Source organism: Triplophysa dalaica, chromosome 2, assembly GCF_015846415.1.
Source record: "Triplophysa dalaica isolate WHDGS20190420 chromosome 2, ASM1584641v1, whole genome shotgun sequence".
NCBI classification, from domain to species: domain Eukaryota; kingdom Metazoa; phylum Chordata; class Actinopteri; order Cypriniformes; family Nemacheilidae; genus Triplophysa; species Triplophysa dalaica.
The window spans coordinates 20,553,614-20,575,956 of record NC_079543.1 but is presented as its reverse complement, the minus strand read 5'-3'; the positions used below and the strand labels follow the sequence as shown (position 1 = coordinate 20,575,956).

General features: G+C 38.8%; 2 protein-coding genes across 4 annotated transcripts in view; one reads left to right on the top strand and one right to left on the bottom strand.

The window, feature by feature from the left end:
• Nucleotides 1–9,568, top strand: part of LOC130434379 (LIM and calponin homology domains-containing protein 1-like) — a 40,317-nt gene extending 30,749 nt beyond the window's left edge. The window contains 15 exon segments of the mRNA XM_056764520.1: nt 10–472; nt 667–970; nt 1,361–1,479; nt 1,751–1,841; nt 2,104–2,151; nt 4,059–4,084; nt 4,656–4,769; nt 5,018–5,110; nt 5,175–5,365; nt 5,499–5,593; nt 5,678–5,786; nt 5,983–6,069; nt 6,900–7,008; nt 7,092–7,194; nt 7,576–9,568. Of these exon segments, the coding sequence (XP_056620498.1) occupies nt 10–472; nt 667–970; nt 1,361–1,479; nt 1,751–1,841; nt 2,104–2,151; nt 4,059–4,084; nt 4,656–4,769; nt 5,018–5,110; nt 5,175–5,365; nt 5,499–5,593; nt 5,678–5,786; nt 5,983–6,069; nt 6,900–7,008; nt 7,092–7,194; nt 7,576–7,601 (1,978 nt within the window). The 3' untranslated portion in view covers nt 7,602–9,568.
• A 99-nt stretch (nt 9,569–9,667) lies between these two features.
• Nucleotides 9,668–22,268, bottom strand: uba6 (ubiquitin like modifier activating enzyme 6). 3 transcript variants are annotated; one of them, XM_056764531.1, is made up of 33 exons: nt 21,607–21,657; nt 21,377–21,459; nt 21,169–21,263; nt 19,623–19,651; nt 19,447–19,541; nt 19,086–19,197; nt 18,883–18,963; nt 18,661–18,783; nt 18,436–18,559; nt 17,919–18,022; nt 17,764–17,826; nt 17,448–17,524; nt 17,270–17,336; nt 17,031–17,174; nt 16,877–16,944; nt 16,719–16,797; nt 16,466–16,546; nt 16,314–16,391; nt 16,049–16,230; nt 15,869–15,974; nt 15,698–15,787; nt 14,203–14,283; nt 13,991–14,119; nt 13,821–13,872; nt 13,674–13,737; nt 13,508–13,577; nt 13,333–13,404; nt 13,122–13,245; nt 11,616–11,809; nt 11,405–11,532; nt 11,223–11,310; nt 11,021–11,115; nt 9,668–10,947 (listed from the first exon to the last, which is right to left on the bottom strand). In XM_056764531.1, exons 1-33 carry the CDS (start codon nt 21,640–21,642, stop codon nt 10,800–10,802), a joined length of 3,162 nt encoding a protein of 1,053 aa, XP_056620509.1. In that variant the 5' UTR covers nt 21,643–21,657; the 3' UTR covers nt 9,668–10,799. The 3 variants fall into 3 exon arrangements, with proteins under 3 accessions (XP_056620509.1, XP_056620517.1, XP_056620525.1); XM_056764539.1 differs by lacking the exon at nt 21,607–21,657 and adding an exon at nt 22,191–22,268 and having other exon boundaries at nt 9,670–10,947; XM_056764547.1 differs by lacking the exon at nt 21,607–21,657 and adding an exon at nt 21,995–22,013 and having other exon boundaries at nt 9,670–10,947.
• Between the last annotated feature and the right edge of the window lie 75 nt (nt 22,269–22,343).

The window sequence follows — 22,343 nt, the reverse complement described above, 5'->3', positions numbered from 1 at the left end:
TTTTCTCAGAGTGCGTCGGGAACATGAGCTACATGAACAGTACTGTAAGGCCTCCACCCCAGAGGAGAAAGCAGCCATACTTCAACGCTACGCTCTCCGCTTCACCATCAGCGATGCCATACTGGAGAAACTTCAGCTCCCTAAACTGCCTTCCGCCATTACGCCCGTGCGCACCTCGCCTCTACCTGAGCCTGTGAAACAGTCCACGCATTCAATAGAAGCAGAGGTTGCAGAGCCTACACAAAGTTCCCCAACACAGCACAGTTTACCGACAGGCCAGCAAACGGCACAGAACCAAGTGCAGAGAAAGCCCAAAACACCTGAACAATTTCCTAACAAAACCATCAAAACTCCCGAAGTCCCACCAGCGCCTGCACGTCCACTTCCTTTATCCTCAAAGCATGTGCCACTTATCACCCCAAAACCCTACAGTCAGCCCAAACTCAACCAGGGGCCTCGAAATCCACTAAAGGTTCATTTACAATTATTTTTCTATTTGGTAATACCACAGTATTGAATGTTCTCTTTGCCCAATAACCAAGAATCAAGACTTTTTAACAAACATGACCCAATGAATTAATATGAATAATGAATATGTAGAGCTGAGCAACAGCTCCAGGGCCAGATTTTACTCATGTTATTGTGTGTTTTTTGTTTTTAATACAGGCCGATGGCTTTATGCGTTTGAATGGTGAGAGCACACAGAACGACAACAGACAGAGTGGTGTTAAAGGCTCTCTGGTGCATTCTGTCCCATTCTCTTCCACACTTTCAAAGCCAGCCACTCAAAGTCAACCAAATGAGGAGCTACATGCATTAGAAACTCCCCACCACCAGCAGAACTCACCCGTGTCTGTTCCTGAACAGGAGAAAGAGACTGTAAAGGAAGAAAAAGAATCTTCTCTTAGCATTCAGGAAGAAACCAGCAAAGAAGACATCTCATCTACACAGTCTGAGTCAGAACCTGAAGGTTATTTTAATTATATATTTTTCTCATTTAAAAGAAGTCACATCATTAGAAAACAGCTCACAATGTCCTCCCAAGTCCCAACAGAGCATCATTAAAGCTAATGGCTTAAAAAGTGTTAATTTAATCTTTAAAGAATTTGATATTTTTTGTATACTGTTACTGTAAAAAAAGAGCTGTTGTAATGAACGAAATCAAAACAGTTTATTTTTTACGGTCATTGGAATATGGTCAGTTTCAACTAGATTATAATAATGATAAACTTTGGTGCAGAACACCTGTAATAAAATTATGGATGGAACACAAAAATATTTAAAACAAATGTGGCGTGATATTATATGATTCATATTATATGAATTTTATGTAATATCTTATATTCGCTTATTTTAACAGGAAAGCAAACAATTCCTGAACCTGTTGTGAAGCGTAACTGCATTGTCACGACAACCATTGTGACTGAACTTACTCAGACACACCCCCTCCAACCAAATGATACGTCCAGCACAGACCAGGTGGGCCTTTATTTTCACTTTCGGGTTAAACATTAGAAATATTTAATATGAATATATAACTATATAAAAATTAAAAAAAGATAAATTACCTTTATTGTAAAATTCCTGTTGACAATGAATAAATACAAATTCAGTTCATCTGTTTAACTGTTTAGAGTAATTATTGTCTTTATTTGATTTATTGTTTACTATTTGATTTGTTAAAACCCCTGTTTTATTTTCACATTGAATGTAATAAGTATCTCTAATCATTTCCTTTCATTTTCATCAGCTTTGTACCTCACTTCAGAGTTCATGTGATGTAAACTCAACTACTGAGTCCAGCAAAGCCGACAAGACTTCATACTCACAGTCATTGACAGGTAAAACAATCCCACCGCATCACATGCTCGTTTCTCATAATGTGATTGGTCAATGACTGCAGTGGAACAGAAATGCCAATAGTTGGTTGGAATTGAATCCCTACTCAACTCCTCTACTTTGGTCCTTCGTTCATTTCCTCTAAATCTTCCTTTGGCTTTCCTTTTTCTGGTTTGTCTTTTTCCACCTTTGCCTGTCTCTTTCTTTCCCTGTCGTTGACTTTTTTTCTGGCTGGTTTCATTTGGTGTTGCGTGGGTCTGTTAGGCTCCTCAAGTAGCTCTAGATTACGCTGGGAGTTCTTCGCTCCAACAGGTAAAACCGATAGATGAGCTAATGCATAGGGCTTTATTTTCCATAAGCAGCGGATGAGATCATATTCAACCATCTGCCCATCTCTTGTTTGTTTCCTCTGTAAAGGTGCATTTTTTACGCTTGTTTGCTGAGGGCACAATAATACACTGAAGAGGTTAAAATTTCCAACATTTCCAAATAAGCACAGAGTTATGTGTAGGCCCACATGAAATCTGTGCAACAGAACCGTCTGTTATTCATATATTTCTACATAAGCATATTTGCCACCATGATGGTTTGAAAACACAGCATTTTACTTTTTGCAAGAATCAACACATTTTTCCCTGTTTAAATCTATTTTTGCAGATTGTCCCATAAAATCAGTGCTGAAAATGTGATCAGATTCCATCTGGGCTTATGTGTTATTTTGTCCTCCCTGAGCATTTGTAGCATTTATAGCAAGTCATATGTCAGCACTTCATGAGTGTAGATGATACTTAGCCTGAACATTATGCAGTCGTGTACAGCTCTATAGATACTGCAGTGTTAGTATATGTCATGTTGCTTTATCTCCTACTGTTTAATGTTTATATTCACAGCTTCAGAAGAATACTTCCTTCTAGTGCTTGGTCCAGTTTACATCTAGTATTAAGATCCATCTCGTGTGATCCTTTCACAAGCGTACAGGTGTAAATGAGGTCCAACCAAACCACATTCAGATTGGTCTGATAACGACACGACCAGACAACTGACAACTGACACTTTTGCATAAAAAAAAACGAAACGAGGAACTTACGCTCTTTAATTTATTTAGTTACGGTAGCATTATTTTGTAATCATTGAGCTGAGCTTCAGTTTACATTACATTCACAAAAACCTGCATACAAACTTTTTGGTAAAACAGTTTACTAGAGATTGATGCTAAAACCAGATGGAAACAGACCCTTACAGGGAGAGTTCACCCAAATAGAAAACTCTGTCATCATTTACTCTTCCTCGTGTTGTTCCAAATCTGTGTCAATTTCTTTGTTTTGAGGAACACAGAGAATGATTTTTTGCACGAATACTTGTATCCAAATGAATACTTGTAACCAAACAGTTCTTGGCCCTCATTGACTACCATAGTGGGAAAAATGATAATAGCAGTCAAAACTGCCCCAGAACTGTTTGCTTTCCTAAATTCTTCAAAATATCTTATTTTTTGTTCAATAGAAAGAAGACATTTTTCATACTATGGTATTCAATGGTGTCCGAGAACTGTTTGTTCATCATAAAAAAACATTTATACAGATTTAAAAAAAAATTGAGGGTGAGTAAATGACGACAGAATAAACATTTTTGGGGAAACTGTTCTTTCATAGACCCTTAAATGTCTTGACATTATTGCCCCTCTCTCTCTTTTCTCTCTCACTTTTCTCTCTCTCTCTCTCTCTCTCTCTCTCTCTCTCTCTCTCTCTCTCTCTCTCTCTTTTCTCTCTCACTTTTCTCTCTCTCTCTCTCTCTCTCTCTCTCTCTCTCTCTCTCTCTCTCTCTCTCTCTCTCTCTCCCTCACTCTTTATCTCTCTCTCTCTCTCTCTCTTTTCTCTATCTCTCTCTCTCTCTCATTTCTCTCTCTTTTCTCTCTCTCTCTCTCTCTCTCTCTCCCTCGCTCTTTATCTCTCTCTCTCTCTCTCGTTCTCTCTCTCTCTCCCTCACTCTTTATCTCTCTCTCTCTCTCCCTCACTCTTTATCTCTCTCTCTCTCTCTCTCTCTCTCTCTCACTCCCTCACTCACTCTTTATCTCTCTCTCTCTCTCTGTTTGTTCAAATTTATTCCATATGTATCTTTGTATCGCTTTAAGCTTCTGTACTGTTGCTTCCTTGGGCGTAAGTAGATGTTAAGGTGAATTGAATATGTTTCTAAAGACACTGTTTGTTTTTCTTCTACAGAGATGATTGACTACTCCAATGAATGTGTAAGTATTACAGTACATGTGTGTTTGAACTCATTCTTCACATCCAGATTCTCCTCCTCAACTCATTTTCTCCATTTCTAGTCTTTTTCCTTGTTAGTTGACACATTAGACCTGAACACTCAAAAGTTGCTGTAACGTTTTGGTACTCTACCAATCACACCACCAAATTTAAACAATGAGCTGCTTCCACTCTTAAAAATACATTTGCTTAGTAGGTTCTTGACAGAGATGCAATAGAAGAACCTTACTTGGTTCCACAAAGAACCATTCACTCAAAGGTTCTATAAAGAACTATCCTTTTTATGATCTAGAACCTTTTTTCGCTACAAAGCACCGTCTGTTAAACAGAAAGGTTCTTCAGATGTTAATGGTTCTTTATGGAACCAAAAGGTTCTTCTGTGGCATCAAAGTACCTCTGAAGCACCATTTTGGTTAAGAGTGTGTTTGGCATGTTCATGGATGGTCGATACTCAACTTTGATGTGAAGAAAATATTTAAAATGTAGGTGAACTCTGTCTTCTTACTCTCCACTTCCTTTCTTCTTCCGTGTGTGTACGTGTCCGTGCATCAGATCGAAACCCCAATGTTGAACCTTACAAAAAGGGTTAACCACTGGACGTGGGATCCTAATGAAGAGCGTAAACGGCAGGAGAGATGGCAACAAGAGCAGGAACGCCTGCTGCAGGTAAAACATCCAGAATGGGGTTTATCTGACAGAATTGCACACTTGCTATTCTGTACCTGCAATTCTTTAGGCTGTTCTTACCTTTCCATTACCTGTTCTCAATTCTGTCATACTGAACGTGACCAGGGGGGCGGGGCTTAGCTCTCTCTCAGGTTGTTAAAGTGATAGTTCGCCCAAGTGTCATCATTTACTCACCCTCTTGTCATTTCAAACCTCAAATCTTGATCCCTCTCATTCTCTCTCAACAGGAGAAATATCAGAAAGAGCAGGAGAAGCTGAAGGAAGAGTGGGAGAGAGCGCAGAGAGAAGTGGAGGAGGAGGAAAGGAGACATCATGAGGAGGTGTGTCCACTCGTTCTTTTATGTGGCCATCTTTGCATTGTACTTATTAAGTCTTGTTTTACAGGAGAGGCTGATTCTGGAGGAAACCCTGAGCCCTCGCACCTCAGAATTGTCCTCTAAAAGTGTGACGCAGGACCCCGGTCTCAGCCAGCCCCCACATGACACCATTGTCCTCTCATTGGCTGACTGGGAAAGGAAACAGGAAATGATGGAGAAACAGGCACAGATGAACCAGAGTAATGGACTTACAGACAGGTACTGATATATTAAACATGTTATAGCTTTGGATACTGTTGAGATGAGAAAGGGGTGAGAAATAAATGTTGACATCACAACTTATGCAAATTGGAAATCTCTAATGGTGCTTATATGGTTATCTGTTTCTCAGCCCTGACCAAGTGAGCACAGCAGTTCAGCAGAACGGACAGAAAACTGAACCACAGGAGAGCCAAACAGCCACGCCACAACTGCAGTTCATACAGGGTAACACACAAACACACATGTCTCAAACCGATATTCAAGAGCAGTTCAATTGACACATTTTCTCTGCTTTTTGTGCCGTTCCAGATGGCTCATGGAGTTGTAAATCTAAAAGCAGACAAGAGGATTTGAAGAAAACTGCCTCGCTGGACCGTAACCAGAGTCCACCCCAGAGTCAGAGCTCAGGGATGAGGAGGTGTGTGTCTGTGAATAGGAATTCATGCTGGCTTGAATTATCACATGCGTGCCAAATGTTGCTCGGCTTTGCTGGATGTGGAGAATGTAGATCAGATCAGTATGAGCATTTTTTTTGGGCACACGGAACATTTCTGCACATGACTTTCACAGTTCTCTATGCTTGTGTGTACGTGTGTGTGTGCGGCTGTCGGCAGGACTGGGTCGTGCGAAAACGTTTTAGGAACACACCCATCAAAATCACCCTCACCATCACAAGACACATCGCCTCCATCCCCCAGCAGGTACGATCTTTTCCTCCAGTGGTTCTCAACCTCATAAGGACCCAGATTTTAGCACAAACATTAAAATTGTATTCAGGGCCTGTTACATTCTCTCTCAAAACTCAATTTAAACGACCATAGTTTGTCTGTTTCTATATGTATTCAGTTTTGACGGTTTCATGCTGTTTCATTGTCGTGACCCAATAGAACCACTGCACTAGAGATCATATTAGGCTCAAATAAGCTTAAAGGTAATGTTTAATGCTGATGAACTGGATATATAATGGAGATAAGATGCACCTGCTTGATATGGACAGTAAGTAACGCTTTACGTTTGGTGTATTGTAGTCACAAACTTGTGCAACATGATTATAAGCCATGACCAATGAGTAACATAAACATGCTTGATGCTTATGTGCACAAAATCCCATTCTGTTCATGTTTTAAACTGCATTTCTGCCATTGTTATCATCATAATACACAGTATTTACAGTGGGGACACAAGTATGAGACCAAAAGCTGTTTTGTTGTTATTGAAACATGTAAATAGTTAAAATGGTTTAGAGTAATGTAAAATAAAGAGTAAATAAATACAGGTTATCGTTAAAAATATGAAACTTTTATTAAAAAAAATAATTTAAAAAAATCGCCTCAACCCCTGATCAATAGACTCAGACTTTTGGACCCCACTGTATACACTGTATACATTGCCTACTCTTTATGCATGTATGTATTTCATAAATATTCTGAATGTTCTCACTAGCGCTGTTAGTTCAACACTTCATTTTGAATCCTGTCCTTACTGTCATGTATGGTTTGTACTGTAAATGATGGCTTTGCACCCTCTGCAGGTCAATAAGTGGAAAGAAGCTTTGCTCCAGTTGCACACATCCTTTGGGAAAAGGAGCAGCGATGATCATAGAAAGCTTGGGGCTGTACTTTCATATTCATTGTTTTAAGGTAACGCTCATTTTTGTTTGCATTTAAGTGTGTTATGTGAGCGATGCGTGCATCATTTTACGTGAATATTTGTTGTGTTCTAGTGCGGCATATGTAAAGGGTTGCTTGGAGACACAAGCGCCGGAACAGACGTCAGAATTCGAAACGGCCTTCTTAATTGTCATGAATGTTACATAAAATCACGGGGTGAGTTTTAATACTAGTGATGCATTAACTGTATATCAGTCATGATTTTAAATACAGTATATGTTTTTTAAAAACTTAACAATGTGTCGTGGTCACTTAACCAAGCGTGTCTGCTTAACACGACTTATTGTCTAAGCAAAGGTTGCTGTGTCAGGCCTCTCAGGACACTCCAATATATCATTTATAAATTATACAAATTTATGAAAAATTTTGAAAGCCCCATGGAGAAGTAATGTTTTGAATCATCCTACAAATGGCTTACTTATAGTAATGGCTTGCTTAAGACAGGATAAAGAATTTTAACATTGAGTTCACTTTTCAGCATTCTTGGAGTGTGATATTTGAAAACTGAACAGATTTTTAAATAATTTTTCCTTGCAGCTGCCGGCCAGCCAACAACATTGTGATGAACCCCTGATTCTTATTATGCAGAAATGGAAAGTAAATCAAGCCAGGATCTCACCCAAAATGACCGATATATTTCTACAAAGTTTCCGACAATTTTCTTTAAAGCACAATTAAACATAGACAATTATGTCAAAACTGGAATCATGGGTACAACTGGTTTTCCTCTGGACTGGAAAAAATATTACAGATTACTGGATTCACACTTGCTTGATACTGGTCGGACTTTCCCTCACAGTGTCGATGTCACACAGGTCAGATAGGGTTCATTCGATAATCATTTTGGCAAACCGACTTAAGGTTTTATAGACGTTCTTGTACATGCATAAAGAGCGTTTCGGCCCAAACAATAGCAAGCTAATTGATGTTATAGACCTTTTCTACAAAGAAAATACATATTGACTACATGTTGTTTATGATTTAATACACAGCAACATGGACACTGTAATGTTAAATGTGACTAAACTATCCGTTATTATTGTGAGGAGTATGAGGTAGCACACGAATCCAATTTTGAAGAAAAATATCTGTTTATTATTTTATAAATGATAAATCTCTGTGTTTTCTAGTGGTCTTGCAGATGTCTCACATTACACAGTAATACACAATGTATTTCTACAGGAGAATATGTATTTCTAACAGAAGAATTGATACATTTACAATAAGGTTGCATTTTTAACTTTAGTTAATGCAGCAACTAAAAATAAAATAATAATAACACTTTGATTTTCATTTTTACATATTCTAATACATTGTTTTACATTTCATACGGTATAAGTAAACATAAGTCAATACACAAAATAACAATTGCATATTCATCTTATGAGATTAATGCATTAACTAAAGTTAATGATTTGAAACTTATTGAAAAGCATTATTGACGGACGCATGATTTGCGACAATAAGGCCTAGTTCATGTCCGGATGCCTTAACTGACTATGATACGAGTAGACATGGGATTGACAACCGCTTTTATTTGTGGTTTCTAAAAATGTGGAGTGGTTTTAAATGTTCCTTTCCCTTTTTTGCATTTCCTATTTTATTGTTTGATCAGTGAGGAGTTTGATAATTTATTTGTGCAGTATTGTTTAACAGACCACGTAGAGAGCATGTTGTGTCAATGCACATTTAGCTTGCGGGTAGATCTTCACATTGCCATTAGAATATTTTTCTAACTTTCTGTGAATCTTTTTTTTCTGTTTTGCTCGGCATTTGAATGTTAACATTGCATGGGCCCTGAAACTTTCATTGGCGATTCTTTAAATTACGGTACTCCTGTCAAACATTTCAAGCAACGTAATTGAGTTCTTGTGGAAGTAACGTTAAGATAACTTCACATCAGTACTTGTGCCTTAGAAATGCGCACCTAGATAAGGTCTCGTGTTGTTCACTCCTGCATCCAAAGCTTCAATTTACCAATATGTATTGGTGAAAGTATTATGCATATGCACCGAGCACTCTGCTTCCCTTTATTCAGAATTGTTTTGAGCAAACAAAAGAGATTTAATAGGAAGCCCATCCTCTGTATGTAATGTATGCTGTTCATGTGCATTTATAGATGCTTTAAATAAACTGGATCTCATTCTACTTTGAAATCAAATACACACAGATTAAACTCAGCACCATCAAAAATAACAAATTCTTATTGCTTTTCTAACATCTCTATTAGCTTTGTTAATATTTGAGATTTGTTGTCATTCAGATGGGAGGATTTGAACAGTTAACTGTGTATCGTTTGTTCTATTTTGTGATGTAAGAATATGAACTGAATCTAGATCTGTAGTAAGGCAATAATTACTGGAAGGAGTAGCCAAGAGTGAGTGAGTGTGTGACGAATATCTTCATATTCCGTATTTATTATACCCTTGAAAATGAGCGATTTAAGAGAACCTACAAGATGCTGAAATGCATTGGCTTTTATAGCAGGTGTATGTTTTTAAATAAACTATAATAAACTATTTTAAATGCACTTGACTCATATTCTTGTGTTTGTGAATTGTGATGTAAAATCCTGAAAGGAAAAATCAGTATTGCAAGAACTGTTTTGATGCCTGAATAGTGTTCTCAATTTTTTCAGTTAAGCACACAAATTGGCTCATCAGTTGTTTAGTCTTTAAAAATCACCGTAAAATACTATCATGCGTTAAGACACTTCATTATAAAAATGAAAGACAAAGATGAAAGCTCACTCAAACGCCATTTGGCCTTCAAATTTCAATTTTATTTGTAATTCTATAGAATGCTGCAGTCACAATGACAGCTATTCAAATATCACCTGGTTTTAACTCCTTAAGACTCCTCTTGAAACTGTAATGCTGGACATCATGATCGAGAATTCTGTGCAACTTCAAGTTTGCCTTTTTAAAGGGATCGGAATAGAAAAGGACTTTTTTCAGTGATCCTGCCACATCACATGTAAGTTTGGAGGTCCTATATACCTGTGTCTAATTTTTCTGATTACTGTCATTCACTTGTACGCTTAACAAAACTAAACCACTTAGTTCACACAGCTTTCTTGAAGGACATTTCAGGATGACTCTGTGACAACAACAAAGTCGCCTGTGAACTTGTGTAAAGCCTGGTTTTGATCCGATTAGACTTCCCCGGATTAGACTTACGATATGAATAAGACTTGTGATGTGGTGGTCACATATTTTTGTTATGCCTTCAAGCCTTGTATTGGGAATAACAAAAATGTCATCCTCCGAAACGGCAATAGTAGATGTGACTGCATTCAATATCTTGATCTGATTTGCCTTTTAACATTTTTAGCCAGGATCAAAATCTTTGGCGTTTATGTGGCTTACAGTGACTGATAACATGAACAAACCCTCCCGCAACATTTTCTAATGTGCAAATAAATGACTGTTGATTCATGAGAATAGAATGAAAGTTACAAGCCTTCTGCCGACTCACATGGACAAACATATACAAGAGTAATAATAAGCCCTGGGGGCGATCGTGTAAACACTGTTTTCCTTTTACTCTTCAGAGCATGTATATTATAATCAATATTATTGTCACATTGAAGCACAATATAATTATCTTAAGGCATCTGCACGGACAACGCTGTGCAACAAAATAATAAACCAGTAGAAAATGAAAATTCATTATATACATCGATACAGATTTAGTAAGTGCTACTCCCACTTGTGGTCCACGGGCCAAGAAAGAGGAGAGGGAGAGTGTGTGTGTGTGTGTCAGACTGTGTTGCTCTCGCTCTCTCGAGTGAAGTAATAGCGCACTGGGGGACTGGGCAGATCTTCATCACCGTCCACCTCAGGGGCAAATGATACAGTGAGGTCAACATACTTCCTGCCTGCTGAGGGCTTGATGAGTTTGTGCATTCTGCGGTGAAAAAGAAAAGAATTATGGGAATGCAGAAGAGAAGAATAATTACACATAAAGAAGAGGGTCTTACGTCAGTTTGAGTCTTTTGTTATGGCCAGGCATGACAGGAACGTATAGCATCTTTACTCCATGAACGACCATAGTGGGCTCAATTCCATACTTCTCCTGAAAGATAAGTACAATCCAGTTGATTCTCGCTTACAATGCAACTCATTTACTGAAGCAATAGATCATAAAGATGCTCTGCAGATGATTTATTGTGTGTTACTTACCCTGACTGCACTTATGAAACCAGATAAGGTAAAGTCCTCATGACCAAAGACGGTCCAACGGTCCCAGATAGAAAAGGAAATACCGTCTCTGCTCAAAAAGAAAAGAGCAATACATACAAAGTTGTGAAATGTGCTTTTTTGACCATGTTTTTGATCAATGCATGCTTGTGTGTTTCTATCACCTGATGTGGGTTCTCTTGACCTGAGCTGTTTCTGTCAACACCATAACTGGAATGGCCAGGTTGAAGAAGCAGTTTTTAAATGATTCAAATCCATAACCACCGGCAACTTTGATCAACTCCACTGCCACCTACAGGAAACCGCGATGATGATTATTCATTTATATACACATTGAAAGCAATAGAGAAGATCCATTGGATGTTTCTTTCTCACCAGTCCTGCGACAGCAGCGGTGGATGTGGCGATAGCCGGGATGATTTTGCCTGCAATCCGTTTGGTTTGCAGTCGGTCAGCGGCTTCGATGGCGTACATACGAGCCCGAAGAGAAGACGCTGATGCTACGAAATCCATATGCCCGTTTGAGTCGTCATCCTTTTCAAAGAACATCGGAGTCATGCGTAGTCTCTCTAAAGACAGACAAAATGAAGAGTTTAGCTGCGGGCTTATGTTTGACCATCTACTTAAGGATTTTGCAAATATCCACCCAAAAACAAATATTTTAATTAAGAGACAAACTTGTCAGCACAGATTTTTTTTACTTTTTGTAACAACATACAACACATAATGGTCAGCAGTGGTTCTCAACCTTTTTGACTTGAAAGCCCCCCCCAACGTCCACAACAACAGGTGCATTCCTTCAAAGTTTCGGAATGAGTAAACACAACAAACAGCGGGAATTTCTGGCAAGATGTTCCGGAACTCTAAAATCATTCCTGCGGACCGAAAGCCCCGTATATCTAAAGGTCTCAAAACTGTTTAAAATTCTTTGTTCTGCTTAACACACAAAAAGACATTTTGAAGAATGTGGAAACTAAACAGTTCTGGGGGACTATTGACCATCATAATAGTTTTACCGGTACGACTTTAGGTATAATGTAATATTAAGGGTTCTTAAATGGCATGATGCTTTTTAACTGTTTATAATGCATGTTATTGTCATACATTAAATGTTGTTGTAAAAATTACAACCAAAAAAAAAGTGTTGTAATGTATAAACTGTAGTTACAATTATTCCTGAGATATTAGAAGGTGAATTACAAGGCACTATAAATACATTAAAACTACTTTTATAATACATTATGCATATATGCTTTTAATAAAGTGTTACCGTTTTTCCGACTATGAAAGGCGATAGTGTCCCAGAACTGTGGTTACAATTACTCTTCCAAATTTCTTTCTTTTCAGCTGAACAACGAAATGTACACAGATTTGGAACAACTTAAGGGTTGAAAAGGTTTCATTTTTGGGTGATCTGTTCCTTTAAGAAATATCTTGACTTTTAGATTATTTTAATGCTCTTTTTGCTAAAGTTATATTGAGGATCCCTGAAATCATACCAATGCCCCCTAGTGGCCCCCTGGTTGAGAAACACTGCTTTAATGATGTTACAATTATGAATTGTAAACTTTATTCATTTTACTTTTATTCATTATTCATTTTTATGTGGCAATATTGTCATTTTTCATTTTGTGTTTTTTAATAGAGTAAATCATTACAGAAATGTAAGTTACATTATAACCTGTAGGCCTACGGTTCACATTTACTTGTACTTTATACACTAAGAAAGATTTGAACATAAACAGATCATACTGTCATGATACACTGACAGTATACCCACCTCTTTGATCACAACTAAACCCCTTGACAACTTATCTAAAAAAATCTAATTTTTCGGTTCCTGTGACAGTTACATGTCACATAAACGTGTGGCATACCAACCTGCTGTTATAAAGTTTAGGCTGATAGTTTCCTGTAGCTGTGAGATGGCCACCCTCTCCTGTTCACTGCTCACTGTCACTTTCACCTGATCAGGCTTCTTAATGCTCTCATCTGTCTCTATATGCTAACACAAAACATACAAACACAGTGATTTACTAAAGATAAAGAAAGAAGTTCGGCTCTATTGGAGTAACTCTTAAACACATGATACCTTTTCAGCTGGTTTGTATTCAGGAACATCCACTCCAGCTAAAACCCTCGACACAGCCTCATAGGAAAGACTCTATAAATGATTTAACAGAGAAACGATTTCAAGAATGATTCAACAGCAAAACACAACAAAAATGATCAAACCTTTAAGCAAGGTGTAAAAACATTCCTGTTACCTTTTCAGAATATGGAATATTATAAACTCCAGCGAAGAGGCAAGAGGCACTTACAACAAAACTAAAATGCCTGATGGAGGACAAAAGATGAATTTCGTCAAACAAACATCTTCACGCATCATTGAGAGAGAGAAAGAGAGAGTTTATAAACAGCAGAGATACTGACAGTGGGTCATTGAGGTCAAACTCTATAGGAGATGGCGGCCGTTTGGGTGACTGCCAGAACAGACCTGAATACAGAGAGAGAAAAACACATGAGCGGATGACTTTGCGAGCAGCTTCTGTCCATGAGCGAGTAAATACTGTGACTTACTGCCGTCCTTTAGCCGTGTGTCCAGTGGAAATGAGTGCAGTAGTTGTAAGGCCTGAAATGTCAAAGTAATAATGGAATATTGTAAACACATTATGTTCACATTGAATATTACAGTGGACTTTAATAACCGTTTAACTGGGTTTCACTTGCAGTGTTACTGGTTCCAGTACCTTTCTTTTGAAGTACTTGTCAAATTTAAGCCGAGCGAGTGCTAGACATTGATCCCAGTGGGTGGGTCTCCGACTCAACTGCTTGATGACCTGAAATGATCCTTCCATACTCTCTCCAGTCATCAACCTCTACACACACAGAAGCAATGGAGTCAGACGACGGCGCTGGCCGAATCAGAGGGTTTAGATAAACGTGTTGTGTATATTCTTACCTGCAGCACATCCTGTGGTGACGGGTGACTCTGCCAAAATATGTTGTACATGGAGGGCTTGTGGGAGAATGCGCTCTCGAACTACACAAGCCGAACACAAGAACATACATCAGAACACTCATTTAAAGGGGTCATATGGCCCGAAAATGTGTTATAAGTTGCCCATGCATGTATTAAACACGTAAAATATAAAAAATCTAAGTGTGGGAACCACAGATGTATCTTAAAGCGAATGCTCACCCAGACCTGCCTGAAACGCATTTTCTAACCTTAAACCGTGTATACACATTGAATTACATCTAAAACAAACGATAGTATTCGTTTTAGCCTCGTCAAATTGGTTAAATTAATACGGTAATTATTTTAATTTAAGGCTTTTTTGTAAAAACTGTCAGTAAAAGTTTTCAAATGAATGCTTTTAAACATGTCATAACTTGTTTTAATGAATTAAAAGGTGTTAAAAGGACGCAAGTGTTTTTAAGAAAATCATGTTTGACATCTTGAAACCAAGATTTCGTGAGTCACCAAATAGTAAAAGTAAACTGGTCCCCCTGGACAAACACAGTTTATTAAAGGGACACTAAACTGAAGAATGACACTAATGTTTATGGTTAAAATGGAAATATATGTGTGTTACTAGAGATGGGCAGAATGACGGAATATTATGGAATGTAAATAAGAAGGCGTGGTTAACTTGACGCTCTGTACATTGGCCGTTATTATGAAAAAAACATGTGGATTAATTCACCCATAACAAATGAACAAATCAAACATTCTTTTGACCTTCTTTAAGTCTGTAGTTTTGTGATCCGCTCCAGTCCGGTGCTTCTCTTACCCGCAGTACTCGTGCAGGGGTGCAGTGATCGGCGCCAAGCGAGTGTATATAGAAAAGCTAATTCTCAAGTATTTCAGAAGTCAGGTCACTTTGTAAATCTGTTAATAGTTTTAATAAAGCTTTAACTCTAGGCAAGCCAAGGCGAAACTTGCGATGATGCTCGCCACGTGAGCGCTTTTAACGTGACACGAGTCACCAGAGACTCGCAGTGCAAAAACAAGCCCGAGAATAAACAAACCTGAAGACAGAGAGTCACAACGCACTAAAAGTGCTCATCTAATAGAGAGTGAAGAGTGATAAAGACCTACAGTACAGACCCCATGAACACCAGTTTATAACACCAGTCATATACTGTACTCTCATTTTTTGAGCATATTCATACTTTATTGTTATACTTGTTGTCTATCTTTCTACTGTATATATATGATATAGTCAGAAGATAAATAAATAATAAATCTCAATACCAGAACTTAATTTGATATCTATGCCTACATTTTACCTATTTTGAGCATTTAAATGAACTGTAATAATTGAATTAATTAAATAAAAAAATGAGGTATTAGATATAGAATTAAAATAGGAGATTGTTATCGTGAAATATATGGTTACCGTGAAATAAAACTATTCATTCCGCACCCCCCCCCCCCTTGTGTTACTGACCTTATCTCTGGCCCACTGTATGGTGTGTTCAATAACAGCAGGAAAAGACTTTAGAGTGCAAAAAGGAATTTCCTCCTCAGGTGGGTCTCTCTAAGAAACAAACACAGGTGTGAACAAACAACACAAAGCGAAGCAAAAACAAAACTGGCACATACAGTACCATATACCCACATGACTGTTGTAGGACTCAGTGAGGTTTGGGACGATGATCTCCGTGTGTCCTTTCGTACCCATGGTACCCGAGTCTAACAGAGCTTTCTGATTGGATACGCTCCGACTGCGAGTTCAAAAACAAAGATAAATCACACATGCAAAACATGACAAAATCTCGAACAAAAATCAAAGAATCACCTGTCCACGTATCTCCTTGCCTCCACGTTATCCAGTGCTGTGACCACCACGTTGAGATGGGAGAAGAAAACATCACTATAGATGTCCTCTGTAGCAGGACACACTTTGTTCAGATGGGCATCTATTTGCAATTCTGGGTTTATTTCTAATGTAGCTACCGCTGCTGTTGTGCTTTTTGGCTTCTAAGGAGAGAAAGAAAGAGAGTAACATCTGAAACACTGATGGGCAAACGTCTTAACCTTGCTGAGCACAAAAGAAAAGTAACCTGTATGTGCTGAGGCCTAAAGAGAAACTGTCGGTTGAGGTTGGATTTCTCAATCAGATCTGGATCGGTGATGCAAATCTAGAGAGAAAAACGTAAGTCATGAATTATATTTTACAGTTTTTTATAAAACGCTGACAGGTGCGTATCCTCACCTCTCCTGAGCATCTGTTTAGCCCCACACCCATCAGTGCCAAATTCTTCAACATCTCACAGCCGATAGCCCCACAGCCCACCTGAATATTAAATGAATCAGCAGTGCGTTCATCTTGTCTATATTACTACTAAATCAATACACACTAACATTAAAACCAATAGAAGTGTTTTTAAAAGGTTAGGTTTAAATGTGTGACACTGAACTTTAAAATTAAAAAGCATTTTCACATTTATTCTATATATTTTACTTACCATAAAAACATGAAACGTGTGCAGTTTCAAACACAGTGACTCCCCAATGCACGCCCTCAACGCATCGTACCTATCACCCCTACAAACATATAAACTTAACAAAATCAGCATTTAAAGGGACAGTACACCCAAAAAGAAAAATCTGATGTCAAGCTCACCTTGAGGCAAATTCCTCAGTGGGGAGAGACTGGAGAGGCTGAACTACTTCCATTGCATCAAGATAAAACTATATAGACACACATAAAAAATATATTCCCATCTCTCTTTATCATGGTGTCATAATGCACAAAGTACTTGTGAACTTTGACCTACCCATTGCTGAAGAGGGGTGAACTTTCCAGTGAGAGCCTTCAGCACCTCCTGACTAGCGATGCCGCCCACCGCTGCGGCGAGAGGAGAGAGACATCCCCTCGCACAACGAGAAACGCACCTCACCAGCTCCTCATTTATACACACCTGACGACACACATTTGAGTTAAAAGACAAAAACATGCGATGTGCGCGCGACATGACATGACATGTAAGTGAATGAGTGTTTGTTTAAACCTCACCTTGCTTGTAAGGGTTTTATTGATCTCCTCTGTGATCTTCAGGAGAAGTTCAGCGTCTTGCAGACACCTACATAGACCGGAGAAATATTCGATTAGCATTTGCAAAATTTCTTGTGACAAAAAATAAAAATAAATTGCCTAGTGGGGATACAAGGCTTCTGTCTCAAGAGTTATTTACCCAATGTTGGGAAGTCTGCCATGCTGTTCCAAAAAGGCATCCAAAGCTAACATGATGGCATGGAGTTGTAGAGGGACCTGATTAAACAAAAACACAAATTAAGATAAATGTGTCTGAAAATGAAGTGCTTGGTTCTGTTTTTTTTTTCTTTCATCCAGTTTTTTTGTGCATTCCAATTAATATCAATCAAACTGTAGTTGGTTTGTTTTGATTTATATCAATAAAAACATGATAACATAATAACAAATATTTTTATTACATTAAGTTATCTCATTTCTCAATGTTCTTTAGCAATGAAAGAGGTTGTGATTCTGACCTCTGGTTTACTGAAGTCTGGAGTGAGAAGCTGAGGGTCAGATAACTGCTGTTCCATCGTCTCCTACACAAACGGACACAGGAAACAGTTCATTCATTGTACATCACCATCATTATACAGATCGACTGACTGAATGATTCAGAGCGTTGACATACAAAGCTGATGGTTTTAGGGGTCTTAACCAGGCGAAAGATTCCTCCATGTGTATAGGGCTGGAAAGGTGAAGTATCTCCAATTGCAAAACTGTACGGAGACAGAACTGTAAACGCAAGCCACAGTTGGATTATTAAAGGAATAACTGCACAAAAAAGAAGATTTTTTTTCAAAGGAATAGTTTGAATTCAAAATGAAAATTCTGTCATTTTAAACCTTGGTGATTTTTCTTTCTTCTGCAAAACAAGAATGAGATTGGTAACCAAAAACCATTGGTCCCCGTTCACTTCTATAGTATGGACACAAAACCAATGCAAGTCAATTGGGACCAACGGTTTTCTGTTACCGATATTTCTCAAAATATCTTCTTTTGTGTTCTGCAGGTTTTAAATGACAAGAGAGTAAATAATGACAGAATTTTCATTTTGAGGATGAACTATACCTGTAAGCCCTTTCACATGCATTGCATCACATGTCTCTAGTACCCTAATCTCCAAAGTGTGTTTACTGTATATTTACCTGTAATTTGGTGTGTTGTACCATTTAGTTCAGTCATGCCGTTTATTTCCTTGAAACACACACTCTGTCCTGTTTGAAGACCATGTGTTCGGCTGTCCATACACATAACCACCCCAGAGGTGCCCTGTGATTGGATTAAGACAACATGACAGAGCATTGTAGCTGAGATTCTGACTAAAAGAGCAACCAGAAGTGAACGCAACAGAAAAAGTTCAGGATATTAACCTGGCTGATGGTTTGAATGAAAACTTCTTTTGGTTCCTCTCCTGTCGGATCGGAAACCTCAAATGTGTCCCCGAAATCGCAAAACACTCGTGAGGAGATTCCAAACACGTCACAGCTGATGAACTTCACCAAAACATCATGACATCATATCATCACATACATGCAAATAGACCTCAGTTTAAATGCAGTTCTGTTTATATATTATGTTTGGGAATGCTTTACCTTGATAGGAGGCTTTTGAGCGTGGCAGAAATTACTGATCCGTTTCTGCAAGTTCAGCTTCGTTTCGGTTAATACTACACACTACAAGAATAAACAAATAGACACGTACGACATGAACATCCTGAATCATCTTCATTCATGAGACAGGATACTATAAAAATACATATAATAAACTTTTTCTTGTGTTCTAAGTGGAGACAAACCTGATATCTCTTTAGGAAGCTGAGGTCAGTGGTGTCATCCAGAACATCAGTGGACACGCTGACCTGAACATATGGGTTTAACTCGGCCACTCGAGAATGAACAGCCTCCACCCTGAGAGAAAGAGTGGATTACATGCAAAAATGAAAGCAAAATTGACTTTGAATCTCTACAACGGTAAAAAGTTAAAGCATAATACATTGCAAAATGTTGCAAGTTACTCAATGGCAACTACTATTTGTGGCTAATATACACAAAGAAACAATGTCAAAAAGCAGCAATAAAGGATAAATTGTGCAGAGCAGATTTTTCATGCAGAAGTTTCATGCGTCTGTGTAAATTCAAACAGTCACATTACTGCACCTTTTCCTCTGGCTATGTACATCCTCCTCCCTGATAAAGAAGTTGGTGCCCAGATCCGAAACTTCACATCGCTTACAGTCATGGAGAGTGACTGCCTGCAAACACACATGCAAATGAAGTCTCAGAACATAGAAGAAAACCGTTAAACGTTATATGTAATATAGAAAAAAAATCACCTTCACTCCTGCCAAAACGATGTTTTTTGCTGCAAGACATGAGGAATTTTATTAAAACATGAAGTATTATTTGGACAGAAAGATATTATATAACACTGACATATTATAAATTATGTTCAGCTAAAGTATTTGCTAAAGTATTCGTTGTATTTGCAACGAATCGCTCGGTCCAAATACGTCAGTGGCCACCGCTGTACAAAAAGATGTCGTTCTCATGTTGACGCAGTGAAGTGATTTTGTGGGCATTAGAAAGACTGTAGAACGAGTGATGTATTATTTATTACATAAGATAAAAAGTCTGTGGATTTTAAGGATAAAAAGAAGGATAAAAGTCATGCAGGAGCTAGGACCTGTGTTAATATTATAAAGACTTTCCAGCAGAGATGCGTCAGGACCCGCGGTACTAAGGTTTTTAGCAGAGATACTCATAGATATCTATGAAGAAACTTTCCAGCAGAGAGTTGTTGGATTGGAGAAAAAGATCGTGTAAATATCACCCCCGAGGAGGTTGCTTTGATTCAGATCAGTATGGAAGTAATATACTAACATACCAAGATATGTTGCTGTTGTGATATCACCTGTGTGACTGAGTAGTTTTGAGCATCATTGTTTATCTGGAACCACTTTAATATTGTACTCGTCCAGATAACGTTACTTAGAGAGAGAGAGAGAGAGAGAGAGAGAGAGGGAGGGAGGGAGAGGGAGGGAGAGAGAGAGGGTGAGGGAGATGGAGAGGGAGAGAGGTAGGGAGGGAGAGGGAGAGAGAGAGAGAGAGAGAGAGAGAGGTAGGGAGGGAGAGGGAGAGGGAGAGGGAGAGGGAGAGGGAGAGGGAGAGAGAGGGAGAGGGAGAGGGAGAGGGAGAGGGAGAGAGAGAGAGGGAGGGAGGGAGGGAGGGAGGGAGAGGAAGAGAGAGGGAGAGAGGGAGAGAGAAAGGGAGGGAGAGGGAGGGAGGGAGATGGAGAGGGAGAGAGAGAGGGAAAGGGAGATAGAGAGAGAGAGAGAGAGAGAGAGAGAGAGGGAGAGGGAGAGGGAGAGGGAGAGGGAGAGGGAGAGGGAGAGGGAGAGGGAGAGGGAGAGGGAGAGGGAGAGGGAGAGGGAGAGGGAGAGAGAGAGGGAAAGGGAGATAGAGATAGAGAGAGAGAGAGAGAGAGGGAGAGGTAGGGAGAGAGAGAGCTGTATGTAGATATAAATAGCTTAATCTAAGGTAACGTTATTACAAACATAATGTTTTTTTACGTACGGTCTTTAATACGCCTCTGAAGAAATCGTTTTGTATATTATATTGCATTTCTGTCAATAGATCCTCCTCAAAAACCCTGTATTATTACTTTAATACAGGGTTATGATTTTATCACAGTTTTATGTGTCTAGTCATGCTGTCATTTCACATTGCTGTTGGATGACTTTATTTCACTCCTGAGGTTTTGTTGAAATTAGCCACAATACATCTAAAGATAAAAAATATGTGAAATGGAGTTACTTTTTCTGTGGGAGTATGTAAAAGCAACACAAGCGGTATATGGTAAGATATATAAGAAGCACCCACCTATTTCTACTCCAACAGCTCCCATTCCACTAAGAAACACAGCAGACTGGGCCATCTGTTGCATGGCGCTGTCTCCCAGTACATACCGCTGCCGACTACAAAACACACACATTTAGGAGCTGGGAAGTTTTCCTTTATGACATTCTGGATATGATACTAAACTGTCTCTGCTTAATTTACATTCTACTTGATCTTGCTTCAGTCTTACCTGTACAGAGAATCATCTATCTCCATGGAGTCCGCCATAATGGGAGGGGGAGAGGGAGTGTACAGCTGTTCCTCTCTAAGGTTCTGAAAGAGAAATAAAGAGCTTCTCTTTAATGTAAAATAAAAGACGACCTTACCCTAACTATATCCTGTGCATCATTCACAACAATGAAAAAGTGCATTCAGATCTGCAGAAATCTGGGTGTGTCATGTACGTATATCACTTGTCACCTTGTCAGGCTCTTTTGGAAATGACGCATCTCCCATTCTGACTTGGACATAAACAGCTTAAACATGAGATCGCATCCTTTTTCCAGTTTGGTATGAACAAACAAATGACTGACAACCAATTTAGCCTGCAGTGACGTGACAGTCGCATGCACTGTGATGTCTTACGTGAGAGCATAATGAACCAATTCTTTTCAAATAATCCTCACGAGCAAATCTTGACACACACAACACACACCTTACTTGTGTCAAATCCCTTTCACACACAAACTACTGGCTTTAATGACATACAACAAAATCTCTAAAGCATACTGCGGGTCGTATTACGCCTCGCACTAAACCAAAGAGCTTTAAATTTGTCACACAGTCATCATTTTGTCATTTTGCTTACTCATATCAATATATCATTAGCACACCGGCTAGCTGAGCTTATCACAGAATTCTCCCGTCTATTTGTTTATGAAAAGATAAACAATATCTGACGCCACGGCTGTGCTTTATGCACAGTTAAGATTATTGTGGCTTTTTGTTAACAGTGAGTCGAGGCGTTAATCGTATTTACGGAGTGAGAGTTGTGAAGTAGCTACCTGTCAATGTGAGCGAGGAACGGAGAGCAGCGCACTTCTTCTACTGCGCGTGTGCGAATGGGTTTCATGGAGTGAAATGGTCTACCGCCACCTAGCGGATATAACTGTTATAAACAGCTAGTTTAGCTGAATGGCAAAAAAACAACTTTTTTA